We start from the raw sequence: 21,676 nt of genomic DNA, 5'->3' as shown, positions 1-21,676 counted from the left end.
TTTGATTCTCATTTGCCAAGGCAGTGGGTCACCTAAAGATGACATTGCCACATTTCCTAAACAATTGCAATTCAGTTTCATCTGTGTAATTATTAGTAGTACTATTGCAGTAGCTCCTAGAGGCCTCAGTCAGGAAATGGGGGACTTATTGTGCAGGTCATTCTACATCCATCTAATAGAAAGTCCCTGCCTCAAACAGCTTGCAATCTATGTATGTGACTACAGACAACAGGTAGCTACAACAAGCAGATGGAGGGGCTCAAAGTAACAATGAGATGATTATAATTAGCATAATAAATGGTAGTTATGGAACATCAGCTGCCTGCCTATGGTCAGTATTTTGTTGGCATCATGGCAGAAGTGCATTGTAATGAGAGATTTGAAGGTAATGCAATGACTTGTGGATATTTATGGTGCACCTCTTGTGCAGACGGGTGGCATGAGATTAAGTGGAAAGGGGTTTTAAGATGTATATGATTCATTTTAATAAAGAATATGAAGTGACTGTAATTGCTCCGAATAGGAGTGGAACATTGCAAGAAACTTTTTGTGCTATTTCTGTATTTTGTGGTTTCTGTACACTAATACTGTACATGTAAAGGTTGAGATTAATGACTAATTTTATGTGGTTTGATTTTGATTTTCACAAGGGGTTTTTTGTACTCTAATCAACAGCTGTTGTTTCTTTAAATTGCAGGTGAATCTATTTGGAAAGCTTTTTTCTTCACTCCAAACTTTGATCCAGAAGGCTCCAACGGTTGCTATAATTCCCACGTGTGCTATTGCTTTGGAAGACTTGTCACACACCATAACCCACCGCTACTCTTTGATCTCTCCAGAGACCCCGGAGAGAAGAATCCACTAACACCAGAGACTGAACATCGTTTCTATGAAATCCTTGATGTCATTCAACAAGCAGTAAACAACCATACAAAATCATTGCACATAGTCTCCAACCAGTTATCATGGGGGAATATCCTTTGGAAGCCCTGGCTTCAGTTATGTTGCTCATCCGTCTTTCTGTCTTGTTACTGTGACCATGAGTCAGAAGAAAAACTAAGCTTGCCTACGGCATGACACCTCTGAAACACACACACACATGCTTTTTGGATAACATATCTGCAATTTTACCTACAATAATTGGAACAAGTGGTATTGGTAGGTTGTTTTGCTTGAACCACTACAATACCCAACCTTTACAATCCCACTGGGGCTCCTAGGACTCTATCATAGGTGTATAGTATCTGCTGGAATCCCAAATCCTACTTTATAGGGTAAACCATCTTTTAAATACACCATTGCCAAATATTTTTGGGGGAGGGAAAACCAATCCTGGACCCTCCATTCCAGAGGAAAGAGTATGTTCTGGAGCAGCACAACCCTTTCTACCCTTGGCATAATCCTTTTTCATGCAATGTTTGTATGAAGCAGGAGTGCCTGCCATATTCGCAGATGGTCATGCTGTAGTCACTCTACGGAGAGTACTATTTCTTAAGACCTCTGACTCCAGCTGTGTTCACAAGCTTTGAAGGTATGTAACTACAGCTTCCAGCTGCAACTGTCACACATCGCTCCTGCCCCCATTGGTAACTATCATCTACTGTTACGAGAGTATTGCAGCAAGGGAAAAATACAAAAAAGATACCACCGTGATGAGGACCACAGAACTACCTAGATAGACGGACAAACAGACACAGAAACAGACAGATAAAGAGAGGATTTGTAGCCGCATTCATGATGGGCAATCAATGCTGCTATAAAACAAAAAATAGATGACTGACTATACAAAACAACTTATGGATGACTACACAGTAACAGCCGCCCATATTTAACAGGACTAACAGATGATGTCACTTGCATTCCCCAGTTTCTGGGAGGGCAGATGGGCATACTGAGCTGCTGACAGGCAGGAAGGCAGAAAAGCAGGCAAAGGAATGTGTCATATGAAGCCTTTTACAGCCACTAATCATGTGGAGAGGTCCAACTTGGCCCAGTCAACTGGATCCATCCTACTTCGCCAACAAGTTCCATAATAACAAACATCCCAAAACAGGGTCCAAACACTGAATGGCCAATTCTGCCCAATCTATATGTCCAAACTCCAAACACAGGCCATGCTATGAGGGTCTTTTTTCTCAGTGGCTACTGTGCAAACCAGCTGTTTCACTGATGGCAGAGAACTACATTTTTTTTAAAAAAGTCTTGCTTCAAACGTTTGAAATTATTACTTTGAAAACCCCCTGCAAGGTCTGCTATTTTCTGAGAAGTCTATAAAAAGTAGCTCAGATTTACCCAAGGCTGAATGTGTATACTCTGTATTCTTAATAAGGCCTGGGGAAATCTTTAACATTTATGGGCTAATTTCAGTACCAGAGTTTACTCTGTATCTCGTTCACTCACATTTTCTTTTCATTCTGCAGCAAAGCAAATTATTATTATTTTTGGCAGATATTAAGAAAACATATCAACAATATAAACTAAAATTATGTGATGCCTAATAATATGAGACTTTCACCTTGTCACAGAAACATAGTGAATTCCTGTCCATCCAACAACATAATGCATTAAGGCAGGCATCAGCAACCTTCGGCACACTGCCCATCAGGGTAATCCGCTGATGGGCCGCAAGACATTTTGTTTACATTGACCGACCACAGGCACGGCCTCCCACAGCTCCCAATGGCCGCGGTTCACCATTCCTGGCCAATGGGAGCAGTGGGAAGACACAGGGATGTGCTGGCTGCCGCTTCCCGCAGCTCCCATTGGCCGGGAACGGCGAACTGCAGCCACTGGGAACTGCGGGGAGCCGTGCCTGCGGACAGTCAACATAAACAAAATGTCTTGTGGCCCACCAGTGGACTACCCTGATGGGCCGCGTGCCAAAGGTTGCCGACCCCTGCATTAAGGCAAGGGTTCTCAAACTAAGGGTTGCGAGCTGTCAGTCCCTGGGCGGTTGGGCTCCAGCTATCAATCCCATGCCTGGCTGACAGCCGAAGCCCATGCATGCACCCAGCTCTGCAGACAGCGCCACCATCAGCAACAGCACAGAATTAAGGGTGGCAATGGGGCACTAAGTCTTCTGTGAAAAGTTTCTTCACCCCCCCCCCCAGCACTAAACAGTAACTATTTAAAAAAATAACTGTTCTGCTTATAACAGTAATTTGATAAAAATGTGTTTTAGTCTTAATTTAAAAGAGGTGAGAAAAGGCAGATTCATTTTAAACAATAGGGTTATAAATTTAGCATTTAAAATGTGTTTTCAATTTCTAAGGAGGGGTCACACTCAGAGACTTGCTGTGTGAAAGGGGTCACCAGCACAAAAAGTGTGAGAGTCACTGCATTAGGGGGTGTTTGATGGTATTAGTAAGGCCCTAACACAATATGATCTTTGCTGATGTTAACACTCAAAAACTGCATTTAGCTAATATTAAAGTTGTGATGCCGTTTTTTTGAGCTGCCTGTCATGGTAATATATGTTTTGATTTAGAGTCTAGCCCTCGGCCTATTATAACCTAGTGTTTTATTTGCCTTTTTTTATGAAACTCATGCAATGAAGCTCAAGGTTTCACAGATTAATCCATGGCATCCATACATTTTTCCTGGTAAGTATGGTGTCATATTTCCCATATTCCCTATTTTGGATGATTCATTGCAGATTTATCATTGTACATTTTTCTAAATGTTATGCCATTCATGCCATCTGTAGGTTGACAATAACATAGCAAGATCCTGTGTATTGTGACAAGTCAGGTCAAATAACTCCCGGATAACCCATATGGGCTTTTTATATTACAGCTGAAAAGCCATGAGATGGCCATTCAGCTTGGTTTCCTGTCTGTTTTATTAAATCACAGCAAATACACGATAAATTTAGCAACAAAGAAATCTGTTTATGCTTGTTGTACTGCAAGTACTTTTCTGCTGTCATCTATGTGAACTTTTCAAGCATGAATGTATGCAACATTATACGTTCTCATACGTTTCTTGCTTACTATACAGTGATGTATTCGGCTGAGCTATTTTACATTGTTGAACCCATCTTTGTCCTCACAATTCCCTAGTTGTGACCTCAATAAGGCTCTCAGTGGATACTCTTAAGAACGTCCATATCGTCTTCCTTTCCTCCGGCAGCTGCCAGCTTGCTATCTTTTTTTTCCTGCATGATGTTGGTGCGACTGTTCTTTTTTTGATGCAGATAGCAGTATATGTTCTCTGATTCAAAAGAGGGAATTACCAAGAGAGGTAATTCCTCCACCCACCTCTTTGATCTCTTTCCCCAACTGAATTAGGCCTGTCCAATACCCCCTTTTTCTTTGGAATCATCCAGGTCTTTCTGATCTCCATGCCTAGGAGCTTTACACACCTCAAATTCTTCCTCGCCCCTTTCCATTTCAGTCTCCATATCGTCCAATCACCACAGTAAAAAGAAATCGTTTTGAATAGATGCAGTTTTCTGAGCTCTACAACTCTAATCCTCTACTTATTAGTTAAGGTCTAACAAGAATGCTTGAGTTAACTGTATATTATAACATCAAAGACGTTTAAAAAAGCATGGACGGTTGAAGTTATTTCTTGTTTATGCCATATTTCATATTTACAAAAATATGTTGTAACACAACATTTAATTTTTTGACACTGAAAATAAAATCTGCAATCTAATTTTATAATTGTTACTTCAATACAATTGTATTAAGTATAACACTATATTTTTCAGCAGTTATGCTGGATGCTATTTTGTTTAGTGCTTAATAAAATAATCCCCCCACATTACAAATGTATTGTACCTTTCGGTGACATATCGGATCCTGATAATTAAAACAGTCTTGTATGTATGCAGGATAAAAAGGGAAGCACAATGTACCATCTTGTATAGTAGCATCATGCACTAATAAGGCAAAGTTTGTTTTTCACAGTGGTTTGATGGTGGCTCATGCATAAATTCTATTATTTATTAATGAGAAATGTGCGAGAAAAGCTTGCTCCTGCACTGCTTTGAGATTGTCTCTTCCACCCCTATCGTTTAATTATCCTAGCTGTACAAATGCGTTAACCTGGTACAGGGTAGCAGCCTAGGTCAATTTAAATGTATGCTTGGCTTCAGAGGAAAGTTAGTGCACTAACTAGTAGACCATCTAACTACCCCTGGACTTCAAATTTGTGAGTAGTACCATTACTTAAAGTTTAGCATGTGTGAGATCAGGGTCTAAAAGAGAGAGAGATGGCTAAAAAAGAGAGGAACTGGGAGACTCAGAGAAAAGTATTAATTAGATTTTTTAAGTACATTTAATCTTAGTCTCTTCTTCTTTTCATGGGCAAGGGGGAGCCAGTGGAGAGATTTGAATAATAGTTCCAAAGTTGAACATAGTAGCACAGGGAAAGAGAAATTAAGAGGTAAAATGCACATTGATGAAATTATGCATATTTAATTATGATTGAAAGTGCACAGACATGTTGGACCTCTGCATAATTAAACAAAGGTGGCAATTTGAATATGAATCTCTTCAGCCTTGCAATAGTAGTTTCAAAAGGAACCTTCCAGCACATTCATTTACACTGTAAACTAAAGCCCTGCATGTCGGAATAAAATAACATTAATTATCCAAAGAAAAGGATTTGCAATGAAAATTTGGTTTTGCATTCAGAATTTTGATATTTTATTCGTTCCAGATTAACTAAATGTAAGGCAATTAAACATTTTCCTTGGATGCTTTCAAAGCCATATTGAAAGACCTGCAGGGAGCAGGTGGAGGAAGAGACAGAGTATCAATCCCTCATAGCTTTTTAGTGCGGTAGTTAGGACACTCACCTGGGAAATGGAAGATGCCTGGTTTAAGTCCCTCCTCCACCCAAAGGGACTTGGGATTTGAACAGGGCTCTTCTACCTCTAATGTGAATGCCTTAACAACTGGGCTATAGAATAGTATGATGGTGGGGGTCCCCTCAGTCTCTCCTGTTGAAGCTGTCTCCTTTCCTCCCATCCCACTGAAGCTTCTTGCAAAAACATCATAGGTGCCTATCACCAATAGAGGGATTGCAGCAGAGAAACCCAAGCAGAAGGAGGTGCCTCTCTGCGGCCCAGATGTAGGTGCTGAACTCCCTGAGAGGATGGGACTTAGGACACACCCCTCACCTTGGTATCTCCCATTGGTTAGCTTAGGTGGGGAGCTTCCTAGCATGCTGCCTTTTGTGAATCCCTTTCTGAGGTGTCTGTCTCTCCCCATTCATTGTATAGGGAGCCTAGGCACCAAACTCTAGCTTTGTAAATCCCAGACTTTTTCCAGGCATCTAAAAGTTAGGCATCATGATGCTCAGTGTCCTCATGCCTAGTACCTGTGTCAACCTGGGCCATATGGTTTTAGAGATCAAAGTTAACACACTCAATTATACCTGTAAGTGTACAGCCTTCAGAAAACTAATATGACGTGCTTCATGTCTTGCACTCCTAAATAAGCGGACATCCTCATTTTGCACAAACTAATGCTTCCAGTAGCTCACATTGCAGTAATGTAAGCTGGAGAGTCAAAAGCATATAACAATATTGAGAACTCCACTTGTGAGAGGAATGGTCATGACCTCATGGACAAAGACAGATTGATAAAGACACTTCTGGCCACTTTCACAAGCTGAGAATCCAGGACCTTTGAGGGGCAGGGGGTCCTGAATTTGGAAGCCTCTGACAAGTTGTAGGCACGAGAATTCTATAAACAGGGCAGACACCAGCTCCATCACACCTTTTGTATGGTTTCTCCTTCCCACTAGCACTATCTATATCTTATCTGAAATCAGCTTCACAACTTCTGTCTTGGCCAAGCATTTGCAAGCAGAGAAACTGAATGGTCTGGACCTGGTCAGCACACTAATGCACTGCAGCTCATCCGCCTCACTAGCTAACCAGTCACATGCTGAAGAAAAGAATGACAGAACAGAGCCCTGCATCATGGAGTACGCGAGAGGCCATGCACCCACTGGAACTGTTCAGAATGGCAAGCAGCGTGCCACTGAAGTATGAGTCCATCTGCGCCTGCTAGGGACTGTGGATGAATTACAGGAAAAGGAGTGACTTTGACTGCTTAAACAACGAGGAGTCCTTGTGGCACCTTAGAGACTAACAAATGTATTTGGGCATAAGCTTTCGTCAGCTAAAACCCACTTCATCAGATGCATGGAGTGAAAAATACAGTAGCTAGGTATAAATATAAAGCACATGAAAAGATGGACGTTGCCTTACCAAGTGGGGGGTCAGTGCTAACGAGGCCAATTCAGTCAGGGTGGATGTGGCCCATTCCCAACAGTTGACAAGAAGGTCACTTTTGAAAATCACTTAAATCACTTAGGCCAAGATCCTCAAAGATATCTAGGCGCCTAACTTCCCATTGATTTGAATTCCTTTGAGGATCTGAGCCACAGGCCTTGCAACAGAGTGGCACAACACCTAAATAGCTTTAAAATTCTGCTCTTAATTCCTTTTAGTGCTAATCAGACTAGATTCCCTGGCGAAGTTGCTATCTCCTATCACATATAAATGGAATAGTGCCTAAAGTATTTTTCTTTAAGTTTAAAATTAAATTTAAAATGATTTAAAATATAGCTATGTTCTGCCAAACACATTTTTTTAAAGACGATTTTCCTTTGTGCTTTTGCTATTAGAGAAACACTTTTTTTTCTCTAGATAATATTGTATCATCCCTGGCTGGCATGAAAAACATTATGAAATGGTTGAAATTATTATGCAGTGCTCTTTATTGTGACATTGATTGTGAGAGAATTTGGTGCAAACTTGCTGTTTGTAGCAATATTTATGATAAAAGGATGGAGCAAGAAAATGTCAAGTGCTTAGCAGACTTGCACTGGGCTTGCAAGAGAATAATTTTTTCTTAGTATCAGAGGGGTAGCCGTGTTAGTTTGAATCTGTAAAAAGCAACAGAGGGTCCTGTGGCACCTTTAAGACTAACAGAAGTATTAAGCTTTCGTGGGTAAGAACCTCACTTGCATCTGAAGAAGTGAGGTTCTTACCCACGAAAGCTTAATACTTCTGTTAGTCTTAAAGGTGCCACAGGACCCTCTGTTGCTTTTTCTTAGTATGCTCTCATCACTGTTGAATTAAAATAAGCTATCAAGAAAAAAAATTAAAAATGAGTTTTCCAGTCTGATGGTGATAAAAGAGATTACTCTAAGCATATTCCATATGTAAGAAGTTCTTTCATTTTTTCTCATTTTTATCTCTTGTGCAGTTCCCCTTTAAAAAAAGACAATATAACCGGAGTTAAGAAAACCAACTTGCCATCAACTACTATGTGCCGATTGCCCTGTAATAGTCAATCTTATACTATCTTAGATAACACATTGGGAAGCATTTGATTAATGCCACTGTCCAGATAACTGTTTAAGCTCTAGGGAGATTGGTAGAGAGGAATTTCAGACCCTAACATCTCTCTGTCTGGTACATATGAAAAGCGCAGTTATCCAGTGTCATCTCATCACTCACCAGGCTTTTAAAAAACATTACTTTGCAAAAGGATCATCTGGATGCCCTAGCCTTCTCTCCTCTGATGCTTGCTAAAAATAAACAGAGATCCTCTCTGACACTAAGATTTATGCTGCTGAACGACACCCCTCTTTGATTATCTTTCAGTGAAATTCAGTCATGAGAGGCCACCCCTGGCAGCTAGATGGCATTCTGCCCTTTCTGGAAATTAATGACAATGACAAAAGTGGTTTGCCAGCACTCAGGCAGCTGCATTAATGTGCATGGTGTGAATGCTGCAGATACTTAGTTTTGCCTATCAATTTGAAACACTCAATAGCAGAATATATAAAAGGCACTTTCCTTCATACTTTTAGCTTAGGCTCAGTTCCATGTCTCTTTTATGAGTCTCTTTTTGCAAGTGGGGTTCAGACCCTCACAACCACAATTCAGTTTATGACTTGAGAAACACAAGCTCTGTTAAACTGTTTGTTTCTGCTCCTCAGATATTTAAATGTGTTTTATGAACGCAGAGATATCTCTCTGCAAGCATGGAGATTGCTGTACTGTAAGATTGTGTCATATTTCATGCTGGCAGACTTGTTAAACTCTTGTAAAGGGCCAGGCACTGGCTTTAAGCCATGGTGCACATTGCGGGGAGAACTAGAGGGGCAGCAGTACAGTAGGAACCCCTGGAGGAATGCTTGCTAGTTCAGTCCAAAATTCCTCTTTAGGCTTCAGCTCAGCCACTCATTAAACACACACTGGGTGCATTCCTCACTCCTTCAGCGATCTCTGTTGACTACTGCTGAGGGAGTTGTGGGGCCCTAACCTTCATGGCCAGTGACATGAGCATGAAGTGCAAGGACTATAAATGTGGTTAGCCCTAGCACCTAGAAGATCCATGCATGTTGCACCTCATAAATGTGTTCAGACATCTCAGATTCCCAGAAAGGGGCCCTTGTGGTCATACCCTGACATCTCAGATTCCCTAATGCATAGAAGATGGAGGCTTGGACCCAGAGTACTGTCCTCAGGAGCTGAAAAGATGGCAGTAAGAGAACTGCACCTACTATTTTCAAGCAGATGTATAGAGAGGGCATTCCCCTTGCAAGGCAGCAGTGGTTGCTGCTGTTGCTCCTAGCAGAAAAAGTGGCCCTCCATTTCCTGAGGGATTGCTGTGAATTCATGTTTGCACATGTTTTGCATTTTGAAGTTTGTATTAAAAGCCTAGAGGATCCAAGAGCCTCTGTGAAAGGCTTTGAAATCAATGGAAGTTAGGTGCCTAAATAGCTTTAAAAAGCTAGCCCATTTTGTTGGTTCTCTGAATAAATTACCAGACTCCTTTCCCCAAAAGAGGTCCTTCCCTTTTGTGCTTTAAAAGGGGAAGGACTTTAGCACCTGGAATTGCCATCCTTGCATATTCATGCAGAATCAGCTGTGATTTAACCCTAAGGATTTTAGCTCATGTAACCTTCAGCATCCACTGTAACTCAGTGGAGAAGTTATGACTGACAGAATTTTAAAGAATTGCCACCGTTATATAGGTCAAGCAATTTATTTTTAAGGTCATATTAATCATTCTGTATGCCAACATTTTAATTATTGTACTAAGATGAGATATTTCAATTAGAATAGAATTCTGCCAGCAGTAAATTAAGCTGTTTTCCAATTAGCATTTTCTGCTAACATCAGTTATAAATGTGGGATGTATCGAATCACTTGGGTTTGAAGTGCAGTACTCAACTTCTGTAACGTGCCCTTTACCACCTAAATGCCCGTGCCCATAATACTGTGTGCACACATTTTCCCTCTTCTTATAGAAACAGAGATTCTCCCCAGGCTAGCAAATAGATAAATTGCAACACAAGTACTCATGACATAGATATTTGTAGTGATCAGTCTTCTGAATGTTTTAATTTAGTCAGTTTCTTAGGGCAAGTAAAATTTGTTTAACATACTATAATGCAGCATGAGGCAAGGTAGGCTCTTAAGTTGCAGAGCCTTTCTAATAATTTTATGGTATCAGTTTCCTTTTTCCATTCAATATTGTTGCTTGATTGAGCTCACATATTTGTTAAAACATGGGCAGTAAGGCCGCAAAGCACTTAAGTACATACTTAACTTTAAATATGTGAGTCATCCCATTGACATGCTCAAGTGCTTTGCAGGATCATAGAATATCAGGGTTGGAAGGGACCTCAAGAGGTCATCTAGTCCAACCCCCTGCTCAAAGCAGGACCAATTCCCAACTAAATCATCCCAGCCAGGGCTTTGTCAAGCCGGGCCTTAAAAACCTCCAAGGAAGGAGACTCCACCACCTCCCTAGGTAACGCATTCCAGTGCTTCACCACCCTCCTAGTGAAATAGTGTTTCCTAATATCCAACCTGGACCTCCCCCACTGCAACTTGAGACCATTGCTCCTTGTTCTGTCATCTGCCAGGATCAGGAGAAAGTATACAAACTGACTGTTGTATTACTGAGACAAAGTGGGTGAGGTAATATCTTTTATTGGACCAACTTCTGTAAAAGATATTACCTTACCAACCTTGTGTCTCTAATATCCTGAGACCAACATAGCTACAACAGCACTACACACAACAATGGAAGATGTTGTATTACTGTCACTTTACTTTGACTGATCAATAGATTTAACTTATTCTAAAATAAAATAATAATAAATAGTTGTTTATGTTTTAATTTCCAAATTTCTCCCACTTTCAGGGGGTACTTTTAAGCCATTTGTTACCTCATCCCCAAATCTTCTCTTGGTAGAAATACAGAGGTAAACCAACGTTTTCAAAAAATCCCAACTCAATGCTCAATCATTTCTGTTACTAAGATACAGTTTACAGGAGAGATTATAATGCTGAATATATTGTTAAAATAATTAGGCTTTCTGTAAAGGATAAATCCAAATACAGCAGGCAGCAGCAAAGGTCAGCCACTATCCAGCTATAAAGTGTACCTGCGTTAATGGGTCACAGAAAAGAACACTGAATCTGCTAAACCAGCCCCAGAGGAAAACAAATATTTAAATGAGAAATGAAGGTAGCCTTTTATACATGCATCGCTAGGAACCTGCTAAGCTCAGCATTTACCACTATCACAATGGCTTATCGCTCAATGGAAATAAAACATACTTGACTGTACAATGAATAGATAAAAGAGAGCAAAAAATAGATAAAAGAATCAGCTATTAGAATCAGATAAATATCAAGAGAAGAATTTAAAAAAGATACACTACCAGCACTGTAGTCCTTCACGGAATGGAAAGAAAGAAACAAAGTAGAAAGGTTCAGACCAGAAATAAGAAAAAATTACAACTATTACTCTGTGTAACAGGAAGGAATCTTTATCATCTCATTGCACCAGCCAGGGGAGACACATGCCTGGCTTGACATTCATTACCTTTGCTACTACCTTCTCCATTACTGAGAAGGGGGAAAACACCAAGGATCTGAAAAAGCCTCACACTCTGCTGCCTTTTTATATGGGAATGTAGAACAAAGATTAGGGCTTTGTGACTGTGAGAGCTGTTGAAGAGACCCAGCTGTGGGGCCCCTTCACTGGTCATACAGCTGGAAGAAAAACCCAGGAATGCTTTCTTCTACAACAGTGGTTCCCAAACTTGTTCCGCCACTTGAGCAGGGAAAGCCCCTGGCGGGCCGGGACAGTTTGTGTACCTGCCGCGTCCACAGGTTCGGCCGATCGCAGCTCCCAGTAGCAGCGGTTCACTGCTCCAGGCCAATGGGAGCTGCTGGAAGCAGCGTGGGCCGAAGGACGTACCAGCCGCCGCTTCGAGCAGCTCCCATTGGCCTGAAGCAGCGAACTGCGGCCACTGGGAGCCGCGATCAGCCGAACCTGCGGACGCGGCAGGTACAGAAACCGGCCCGCCAGGGGCTTTCCCTGCACAAGCGGCGGAACAAGTTTGGGAACCACTGTTCTACAGCATTTGACACCTAGACAGGGCATCATCGGTTCTCAGATTGTCTGACCTGGGAAAGTGCTGAGTAGTCAGGCTGATTTTTTTTGTTCTGATCAATTTCTGTATTTGTGTGATCAGATTGGTGGTCATCTACTTTCACTTGGCCCCATCAGATTGGTCAGATATGCTGCAATTGTGCCATCATCTGATAGCAACTTTCTGTGGCTGTCCTAGGCAAAGTATAATCCACACATTTAAGACTACAAATAGCTTTTCCTTTTCTCATCTCTTTTGTGAAAAAAGACAATCAGGAGGTTTAAGGCAAAAAGCACCAAACATTCCATGGATAGCTTTCCTCTCATTATTGTGAAAATGTACCCTCCAAGGTCTGCATGAAGGCTACCATGTCCTCAAGGAGACCTAGAGCTGCAGCCACAGTGAACTTATTGAAAGTGGGTGGAGCAATGCAGAAGGGAGGAACAGGAAAGGTAGAGCCCTTCAGATGGGAGGTGGTAGGGCAGTGGAAGTGGAGGCACTCATACTATCTAAGCAAATCTTCTCAAGAGGGAAGGGAGTAGTTTAGAGTGTCCATATTCTTATGGAGCCAGCAAAGTGTCTTCCATAACTAGCCCTTCCTCATTCCCTGAATGAAAAGAAATAATTATTAAATCAACATTTAACCAAACCACTCTGGTTCATTTTTAAATAGGGCTGATTAGACAACCAATAACGATAGGGCTGATTAAATCTCATGGTGTAAGGCATATGCTGACTGACTGTAGGGATCAGGAAGGAATTCATAACCTAACCACCACTCTACCTACCTTCACGATATTTTATACTTGGATGGATGGCTTATTTTTTTTGTTTTGTTCTTTTGTCTTGCTCTGAAGAGGAGGTTTTAGGCAGTGCCAAAGGCAGACTTGCTGGATTAATGCTATGATCCAGGATGGCAAATCTAATATGCCTATGTTTTTAAGAATAATATAGGAACAGAACTGAAATTTTTTCAGAGAAGTTCCAAGGCCTTATAGCACTTCAGGCAAGAACAAGTATTTGTCAGTGGATTAATAAGCATCCCTTCTTTCAACAAAATTACTATTTTCCTTTTAAATAGAATGAGGAAAAGGCTTTGTAAGAACCCTAAGGGTTTCAGTCATGGCTTTTCTTGGACTTGTTCAGTGTTTTCCTCACTATTCTCTACAGGCATTTCCTTCCATGCCTGTTACATCTTGAACTATGTACCCTTTGACAAAAATTAAAATCTACATAAGCCTCCAAACATTCATTCTAGCATTAGTAGTCCATACACACTGCATCAAATGCAGCATACCAATTGCTGTCTCAGGCTATGTTTTTCAAGATACTCCTGAGGAAGAGCAACAGTAAATTCACAGACTTTATGCAACCAACCACAACAACAACCAGAACCAAACCAGGGACCTGCTTTTCAGAAAGTGGAGCCTTTCTGTGTATGTGCAAACATATGGATGTTCTGTTTTCAAGCACTAACAACTGGAAATAGTTTCAAATTACATTGTTTATTTATTTCTTTTAAAAACATAAGGAAATTCCATTAAAAATATCCCTACATTTAGAGAACCTTAAGTACACTGTTAAGCACTACAAGGTCTGGAATTGCTGGAGTTAAGTTTGCACATGCACCCTTTGCTCTTCTCCTTCTCTGTGTGCGTTCTAATTCAGCCTGTAATGACATGATCACATACTCTCTCAAATACTATCATACATCCTTATACAATTTTGACACTCTTATAAAGTGTGGTCCATCAATTGCTCAGTGATTTGGGGCAAAGGCTCTGCAATAGGCAAGTGTATAGTGACTATGCATGTTACATGATACACCTTACATTTTATTCCCATCATCATTCTAGGTCAGAGTTGGGCAAACTATGGCCCGCGGGCCACGTCCAGCCTGCAGGACCCTCCTGCCTGGCCCCTGAGCTCCTGGCCTGGGAGGCTAGCCACCAGCCCCTCCCCTGCTGTTCCCCCTCCCCCGCAGCCTCAGTTCACTGTGCTGCCGGCGCAATGCTCTGGGTGGCAGCGCAGCTGCAGAGCCTCAGCCTGACCCGGTGCTCTGTGCTCCACTGTGATGTAGCTGGCTCCAGCCAGGCGGCATGGCTGCCTATCCTGCTGCTCTGGGTGGCGCGGCTGTAGTGCCACCAGCCACTGGTGCTCCAGGCAGTGCAGTAAGGGGGCAGGGAACAGGGGGGTTGGATAGAGGGCAGGGGAGTTTGGGGTGGTGGTCGGGGCAGGGGTGTTGATAGGGGTCAGGGTGGTCAGAGGGCGGGGAACAGGAGGGTTTAATGGGGGCAGGTGGCCTGGGGGGGCAGTCAGGAAGGAGAGGGGAGGTTGGATGGGGCGGCAGGGGACAGTCAGGGGTGGGGGTTCTGGGGGCGATCAGGGAGAAGGGGTGGTTGGATGGGGCAGGGGTCCCGGGGGGACAGTCAGGAAGGAGATGGGGGGTTGGATGGGGTAGCGGGGGGCAATCAGGGGCGGGGGGTCCAGGGGCGGTCAGGGGACAGGGAGGGGTGGATGGGGCAGGGGTCACGTGGGGGCTGTCAGGGGGCGAGAAGCGGGGGGGGGGGGTGATGGGGGCAGGGGCCGGGCCACGCCTGGCTGTTTGCGGAGGCACAGCATCTCCTAACCGGCCCTCCATACAATTTCAGAAACCCAATGTGTCCCTCAGGCCAAAAAGTTTGCCCGCCCTTGTTCTAGGTAGTAGAATTTTTTTTTTCTAATTAGGTAATTATGTCCTGTTCTTCAGATGGTGTAAACTGATGTAGCACCATTGACGTCAATTCAGTCCACTGAAGCGTAGTGTCAGAGCGAAGCTACACAATTTTACACCAGCCAAGCATCTGGCCTACAATTGTAACATATCATTATAACCTTTTTACAAGGAACAGTAAACATAATGTTCCCTTATGCATTTTATGAGCTATTACAATTATTTTCATTATAGAGCATTGCTAATTTACCAGGAAACAGTTGTGTTGTCATAAGACTGAAATGTGACCCAGATTTATGTGGCTGGAAGGGACAGATAACCAGGACTCTGTTCCAGGATGTCCAGGATGTTAAGGATGGATGAGCCTGCAGAACATAGGGAGCACATAAAGGATATAGGGAGAAGACCACTGGAAAATCCATGTACACGTTTTTGAAACTTTCAGCCTGTGTATCTATCTAGACCACAAATGAGAGGAAGGGATTTTAATGTTTGAGCAACAGAATCTCCAATTCTTATGCATTATTAATTCATCTTAACAAAAATAGCATGGGCACGTCAAGATTCATTAGAAATTTTAATAGCATATTAATTTATTTAAGGACTGTCACACCATGAAGCCTACCCAATGTAACTGATTGTTTTGAAGAGATAATTTACTGTCTACAAGTTCCACTAATCACCTCAAATGAAAATCATGTCTAATGATCACAGATTCAGTGCCTGGTTACTTTAACAATGTTTCAATATTCATTTACATTTGTTTTTCCTAATTGGAATTAATTGGAATAAATATGTGTCAAACCGTTAAAAAGTCAGTAACCTAATTTCGGGGGAAAGATATATTGCATTCACCCTGAAGTGCCTGGCTGTGTTTTTCTTCTTCTGTTTTGCCCTGTAGTCTTTGTTTAGATTATATGACAACCATCAACTGCCCAACATGCTCTTACCCTGTTGCTAAATCCAGCAGCAATCCTGAAGTATGTCAACCCTAGAATCAATCCTTAAGGTTTATTTCATTTTAATGTTAAAATAAGAGAAATGACTAATATAACATTCCCTTAAAATGTGAATGATTTATAATTAATCAGCTCATGTTATTGAGTGTATATTGCATGTGTAAAGGTTCTGTCTTTCACAAAGGTAGGACCAGTAGTAACACGTAGGACAAAGCAAAGACTAGGCAAGTGTTCCTTTAGCCTATTCATTCACCTCTGCCTATGCACTACTCTGCTGGCCTATAGAATACTTGGGTCTCTCTTAGGGAGAGATTGCCAGTTTATTAAAATTATGTGATATGGACAAATGTCCACCAAACTCATTTTCACTTGTGATCTAAGGTAGGATTTATTCCCAGGTCTCCAAAGGTGAATAGCTAATACATTCATTTATTGGAAGAAATGGCCACAAGATTCATGTTCTTAAAGAACCATGAAAAATGAAGTTGATTGACATGATTTTGCATGGCTGAAGTGAAGAGTGGTTGTTTTATGTTTGTTCATTTGTTTTTTAGTTTTCATTGTCAATTTGACTAGCCAGAATGTTACAAAAGTACAGAACATGAAAGGAGTTTTAGTTTTTAAAGAAAAGTCTGGGAGAAAGTCAGAGTGACGTGACAGAAAAGTTTTCCATGTAAAAGCTATCCATCAATTTCCCCCCTTTTTAAGCCATAGGTTTTTTGCTCATTTTCACCAACAAAATGCATCTTCTTCCAAAGAAAAGAAAAACATATCTACCAACTCTGGAAAGCTATAAATCAGAGACATTTGGAATGGAAAATAGGGAATGGTAGGCATGGAATGTCAGATTAAGGCCTGGTCTCTGCTTCATCTATTGGGTAATAATATGAAAAGATGCCATGCTTATAAAATTAAATTGGCACTTTATTAAAAGAACTGATGGTCCCTTGGCCTTAAAGTCTATGAGAACTATTTACAGAGGTGCTGCAAATGCAGCTAACATTCTAAGCCAGGTCATGCACACCGGCTTCCTGGTGCCTCTTCCAAATTCTTCCTTCCTGCAAAATGTGTTCCTCTCTCCAAGTTCCATGCAGGTTCTATAGTAGAAAGTCTGTGCTGGTTCAATGTAATGGATTTGAAACTGATTTAACTTTGCTCATGCAACCCCCAAATGTAGACACCAGTTTACACCTTATACCAGTTTAAGTGCCAGCTAACCCAGTTTTGTAAGTGAGGCTTAAATCAGTTTTAAGTGCTTGTATGTTTGCACCTGTGTAATTATACTGATTTTTAAATCATTTTTGTTACAACAACACAGCTTTTCAAATATGGACCAGGCCTAAGAGAGGGGAGTGGGCAGAGAGAGAGAGAGAGAGAGGGTATCTGTAAGGGTCTGTAGATTAGACGCTAGGCCTGCAGAGCCTGGGACAGCTGACATTCCCACACTGCCACCAGGAGCCATACAGAACCACAGCCAGTGAGTGGGTGCTGCAGGAAGTATCACCTAAGAGAGCCAGAGTGACAGTACAGGCAGTCCTTGGACTTATGACACAATTGGTTCCTGAAAATTGCGTCTTAAGTTGAAACGTTGTAACTTGGAACTGATTTTCCCATAGGAACCAATGTTATAACTGGGCGATTGGTTCCTGAACCAAGGCCCAATATACTGTTTTCACCAAAATAACCCAGATTTTTGTACTCAATCAATTATACACAAGTAATATAGCTATATCAATGTATTTATATTGTAAATAGCAATCACGTTGACATAAAAATATCACATAATAAGCTAAAATACATAAAGAAATATAGTACAGGCAGTCCTCGGACTTATGACACAATTGGTTCCTGGGCATTGCTGATCTTGTAATTTGATTTGTAGGTTAAGAAAATTACTGAAGGAATGAAGAAGGAGATGGGACACTTTCTTCTGAGCTCATGGGTGGGTCTAATTGGGTGGGGTTTTCAGGGGTTTTTGAGGTGATTTGGAAGGACTTAAAGAAAGTGTCCAAGGATGTTCTCCTCTTTTCCTTTTAAATTTCTCTGTAGCAGCTGTACATTTTGGATATGCTCCTATTCACAGATGCACTGTGGTCAATGTTGGGATCATGTTCCTCAAACAGGAACATGGCAGCTTCCAAATGCCTCAGCCAACACTTTTGTTGTCAAGACTTTACAAGGAGGAGTCTCTTCAACAGTGGCTGCATCTTCTTCTTCCTCTGCCACTTTTTGCTGTTCCAAATCAATGAGGTCCTCATTCGCTAATTCTTCAGATTGTGATGCCAGCAACTCATCAACATCCTCTGGTGCAACGTCTAAGTTGAGATCTTTTCCCATTTCAACAACAGTGATGGTCACTTCCTCAACAGTGTCTGTAAAGCCTTGGAAGTCAGACACAAAATCAGGACACAATTTTCTCCAAACACCATTCAAATTTGATTGTTTGACTTCATTACATGCCTTACCAATGTTCTTAACTGCATGGTAAATGTTGAAGCCCTCCCAGAATTCCTTCAGAGTTGGTCAACCTTCTTTCTCAGTTGCTCTGATGGCCTTGGCAAATGTGCTTCTAAGATAGTAGGCCTTGAAGGATGCAATTACCCCTTGGTCCATGGGTTGCAACAGTGATGTAGTGTTGGGGTGATGTCAGGATGCGTGTCATCAAGAATGGTTGGATGACCAGGAGCATTGTCGAGGATTAACAATGCTTTAAATGCAAGACTTTTTTTGCTGCAATAATTCCTGACACTTGGCACAAAATGATGATTAAACCAATCCTCGAAAATGTTCCTATTGACACATGCCTTACGATTGGATTTCCATATCACTGGGATAAATACCTTGGAATATTCCTTGAAAGCCCTGGGGTTTTCGGAAAGGTACAAAAGCAAAGGTTTAAGTTTGAAGTCACCTGCAGCATTTGCACTGAGCAAAAGAGTGAGCCTATCTTTAGCAGCTTTGTACCTTGGCCTGGATTTCTCCTCTTTGGCAATGTAGGTTCTCGATGGCATTTTTTCCAAAAGAGCCCAGTTTCATCAACATTAAAAACTTGCTGAGCACAATACCCATCCTCTTCAATGATTTCAGCCAATGTCTCAGGAAAAACATGAGCTGCCTCCTCATCAGCACTGGCAGCAAATTGGCCCTGGCTTTAAAACAGATAAACCATCTGTGATGGGTTGGATCACAGAAACCCCCTTGGGGCTGCCAACTGATGTGCCAAGACTACTTCTGCCCCTGCTTTCCTGTCCTGGCAGGTTAGGACTTCAGTGCCCTGCCTGGTTTGAGCCAGACCCGCTAGCCTGCTGCAAACTCAGACCCAGGGTCTGAACCACATCCCCTAACAGCTGTAGGCTTAACTAAAAGCAACTTACAGAAATGTTTTTGTCTTTAACATGCCGATGCCCAACTCCCAATGGGGTCCAAACCCCAAATAAATCCGTTTTACCCTGTCTAAAGCTTAAACAGGGTAAACTCATAAATTGTTCTCCCTCTATAACACTGATAGAGAGATATGCACAGCTGTCTCCCCCCTCCCCCCAGGTATTAATACGTACTTACAACTCTGGGTTAATTAATAAGTAAAAAGTGATTTTATTAAATACAGAAAGTAGGATTTAAGTGGTTCCAAGTAGTGACAGACAGAACAAAGTGAATTACCAAGTAAAATAAAATAAAACACGCACGTCTGAGTCTAAGAAAACTGAATACAAATAACACCTCACCAGTTCCAATAAGCTTCCTTTTACAGACTAGTCTCCTGCTAGTCTGGGTCCAGCAATCACTCACACCCCCTGTAGTGACTGTCCTTTGTTCCAGTTTCTTTCAGGTATCCTTGGGGGTGGAGAGGCTCTCTATTTAGCCAGCTGAAGACAAAATGGAGGGGTCTCCCATGGGCTTAAATAGACTTTCTCTTGTGGGTGGAGACCCCCTCCTCTCTCCTATGCAAAGTCCAGCTCCAAGATGGAGTTCTGGAATCACCTGGGCAAGTCACATGTCCATGCATGACCCACAGTTTTTTCAGGCAGAAGCCATTACCCACATGGTATCTTGAATATCTCCATGAAGACTTCTTATGTGGATTGGAGCATTCCAAAATGCATTGTTCCTTAAGTGCTTCTTGATTGGGCACTTAACTTTGCGAATTCCTTTCTCCAGGAACTGACCAAATGCTCTACTAAGGTTATTTAGAAATCAAGCCAGTACACGGCCAATATTCATAACTTTGAATATAAAAATGATACATGCATACAAATAGGATTAATAGATTCAGTAGATCATAATCTTTACATAGATATGTTACATGGCATATGTAGCACAGAACATATTCCAGTTATGTCACATATATTTATAAGTATATTTCCATTAAACCTTATGGGGGGCACCGCCAACCCCCCCCCCACACACACACACACACACTTGCATTAAAATGGCTTAGCATTAGAACTCTCCCCCTGTTGTTTCTTTAGATCATCTTAAAGACTCCTAGCCTTTTCCTGAATTATGCCTAAACTCACAGGAGCACGGTGTTGATTTTGATCCTCCAGCCAAATAATGAACAGTTTCTCAACCTGGGCGATAAGTCCAACACACTGCTTAGTTATCACAGTTGCTTGCATAGGCGCTGAGCCCTTAACACGTTCCTGAATTTGCACCTGGTCTTTCAGGATGGTCACAATAGTCATTCGGGGGAAATCCAAAGCTTTATCAATTTCATTTGGTGTCTCACTTTCTCGGACCTCTTAATTATTTCCATTTTTGTTTCCATAGTAATTGTTCTACGTTTCTTAGAAGAACAAACATCACCAGATTTTCACTTTTCTGCCATTATTATGGGCAAAGAAACACTAACTTTTTAGAAACAGTTTGGAAGCATAAAGAATCACGATGTAAAAATGGCATCAGAACAGCTACTGAGCGAACTGAGTCAGGGAGATGGGAGGCACAGAACATCGATGCACATATGAACTTGTTCGCTGGTGTGGTGTTGCGTCAGCTCAAGCATCGTAAAATTAAAATCAGTGTCATAAAGTTGAAACAGCGTGTCCATTTATAAACAGCATAAGTGCCATGCATCATAACTCGAATGTCGTAGAGTCGACCCGTAGCTGTCTGTACCCTGTGGCCCTCTAATTGACCAAGCACCCTATTTAACTTAGGGGGCTGCCCAAGAAAGTTGTCTGGGAAACCACAAAGACTATGGCCTGCTGTGATTCCAGACTGCCTAGTCCCCATTCTCTGGTCTCCAATCCCAGCCTGATTCTGACCCTAACTCTCACCTGGTACGACCTCTGACCTCCAAGCTGTGACCCTGGCCCCCACTCTTGCTTACTGAACCTGGTTCTTGCAATTCCTTCAACACCTGCTCAATGACTACTATCCCTGATGTGCAGACTTCAGCCCAGCTGTGACCGATAGACCAGACTGCCTATGCCCCGGTCCCTTACAGTATGTATAGAGGTGAATAGGGAGAGAAGGAAAGAGCACAAAGAGCTGGGATAGTGATGTAAATTAGCTAAAGAGTTATAGTGGTAATAGAGTGATGGGGTAAAGGTGGGAGCCAACCACCAAGGAC

At 41.9% G+C, this 21,676-nt stretch overlaps 1 protein-coding gene and 1 pseudogene across 1 annotated transcript in view; one reads left to right on the top strand and one right to left on the bottom strand.

Moving 5' to 3' along the window:
- The window catches only part of STS (steroid sulfatase), a 127,220-nt gene extending 126,143 nt beyond the window's left edge, over positions 1-1,077 (top strand). The window contains exon 9 of the mRNA XM_065414985.1: positions 698-1,077. Within this exon, the coding sequence (XP_065271057.1) occupies positions 698-1,077 (380 nt within the window). The remainder of the gene's footprint in view (positions 1-697) is intronic.
- Positions 1,078-18,216: 17,139 nt separating this feature from the next.
- Positions 18,217-20,786, bottom strand: LOC135895312 (tigger transposable element-derived protein 1-like; annotated as a pseudogene).
- Positions 20,787-21,676: the final 890 nt, after the last annotated feature.

Source organism: Emys orbicularis, chromosome 1 (genome assembly GCF_028017835.1).
Source record: "Emys orbicularis isolate rEmyOrb1 chromosome 1, rEmyOrb1.hap1, whole genome shotgun sequence".
In the NCBI taxonomy this organism is placed as follows: domain Eukaryota; kingdom Metazoa; phylum Chordata; order Testudines; family Emydidae; genus Emys; species Emys orbicularis.
Note: the sequence above shows the minus strand (reverse complement) of the source record. Positions and strands in the feature narration are given on the sequence as shown.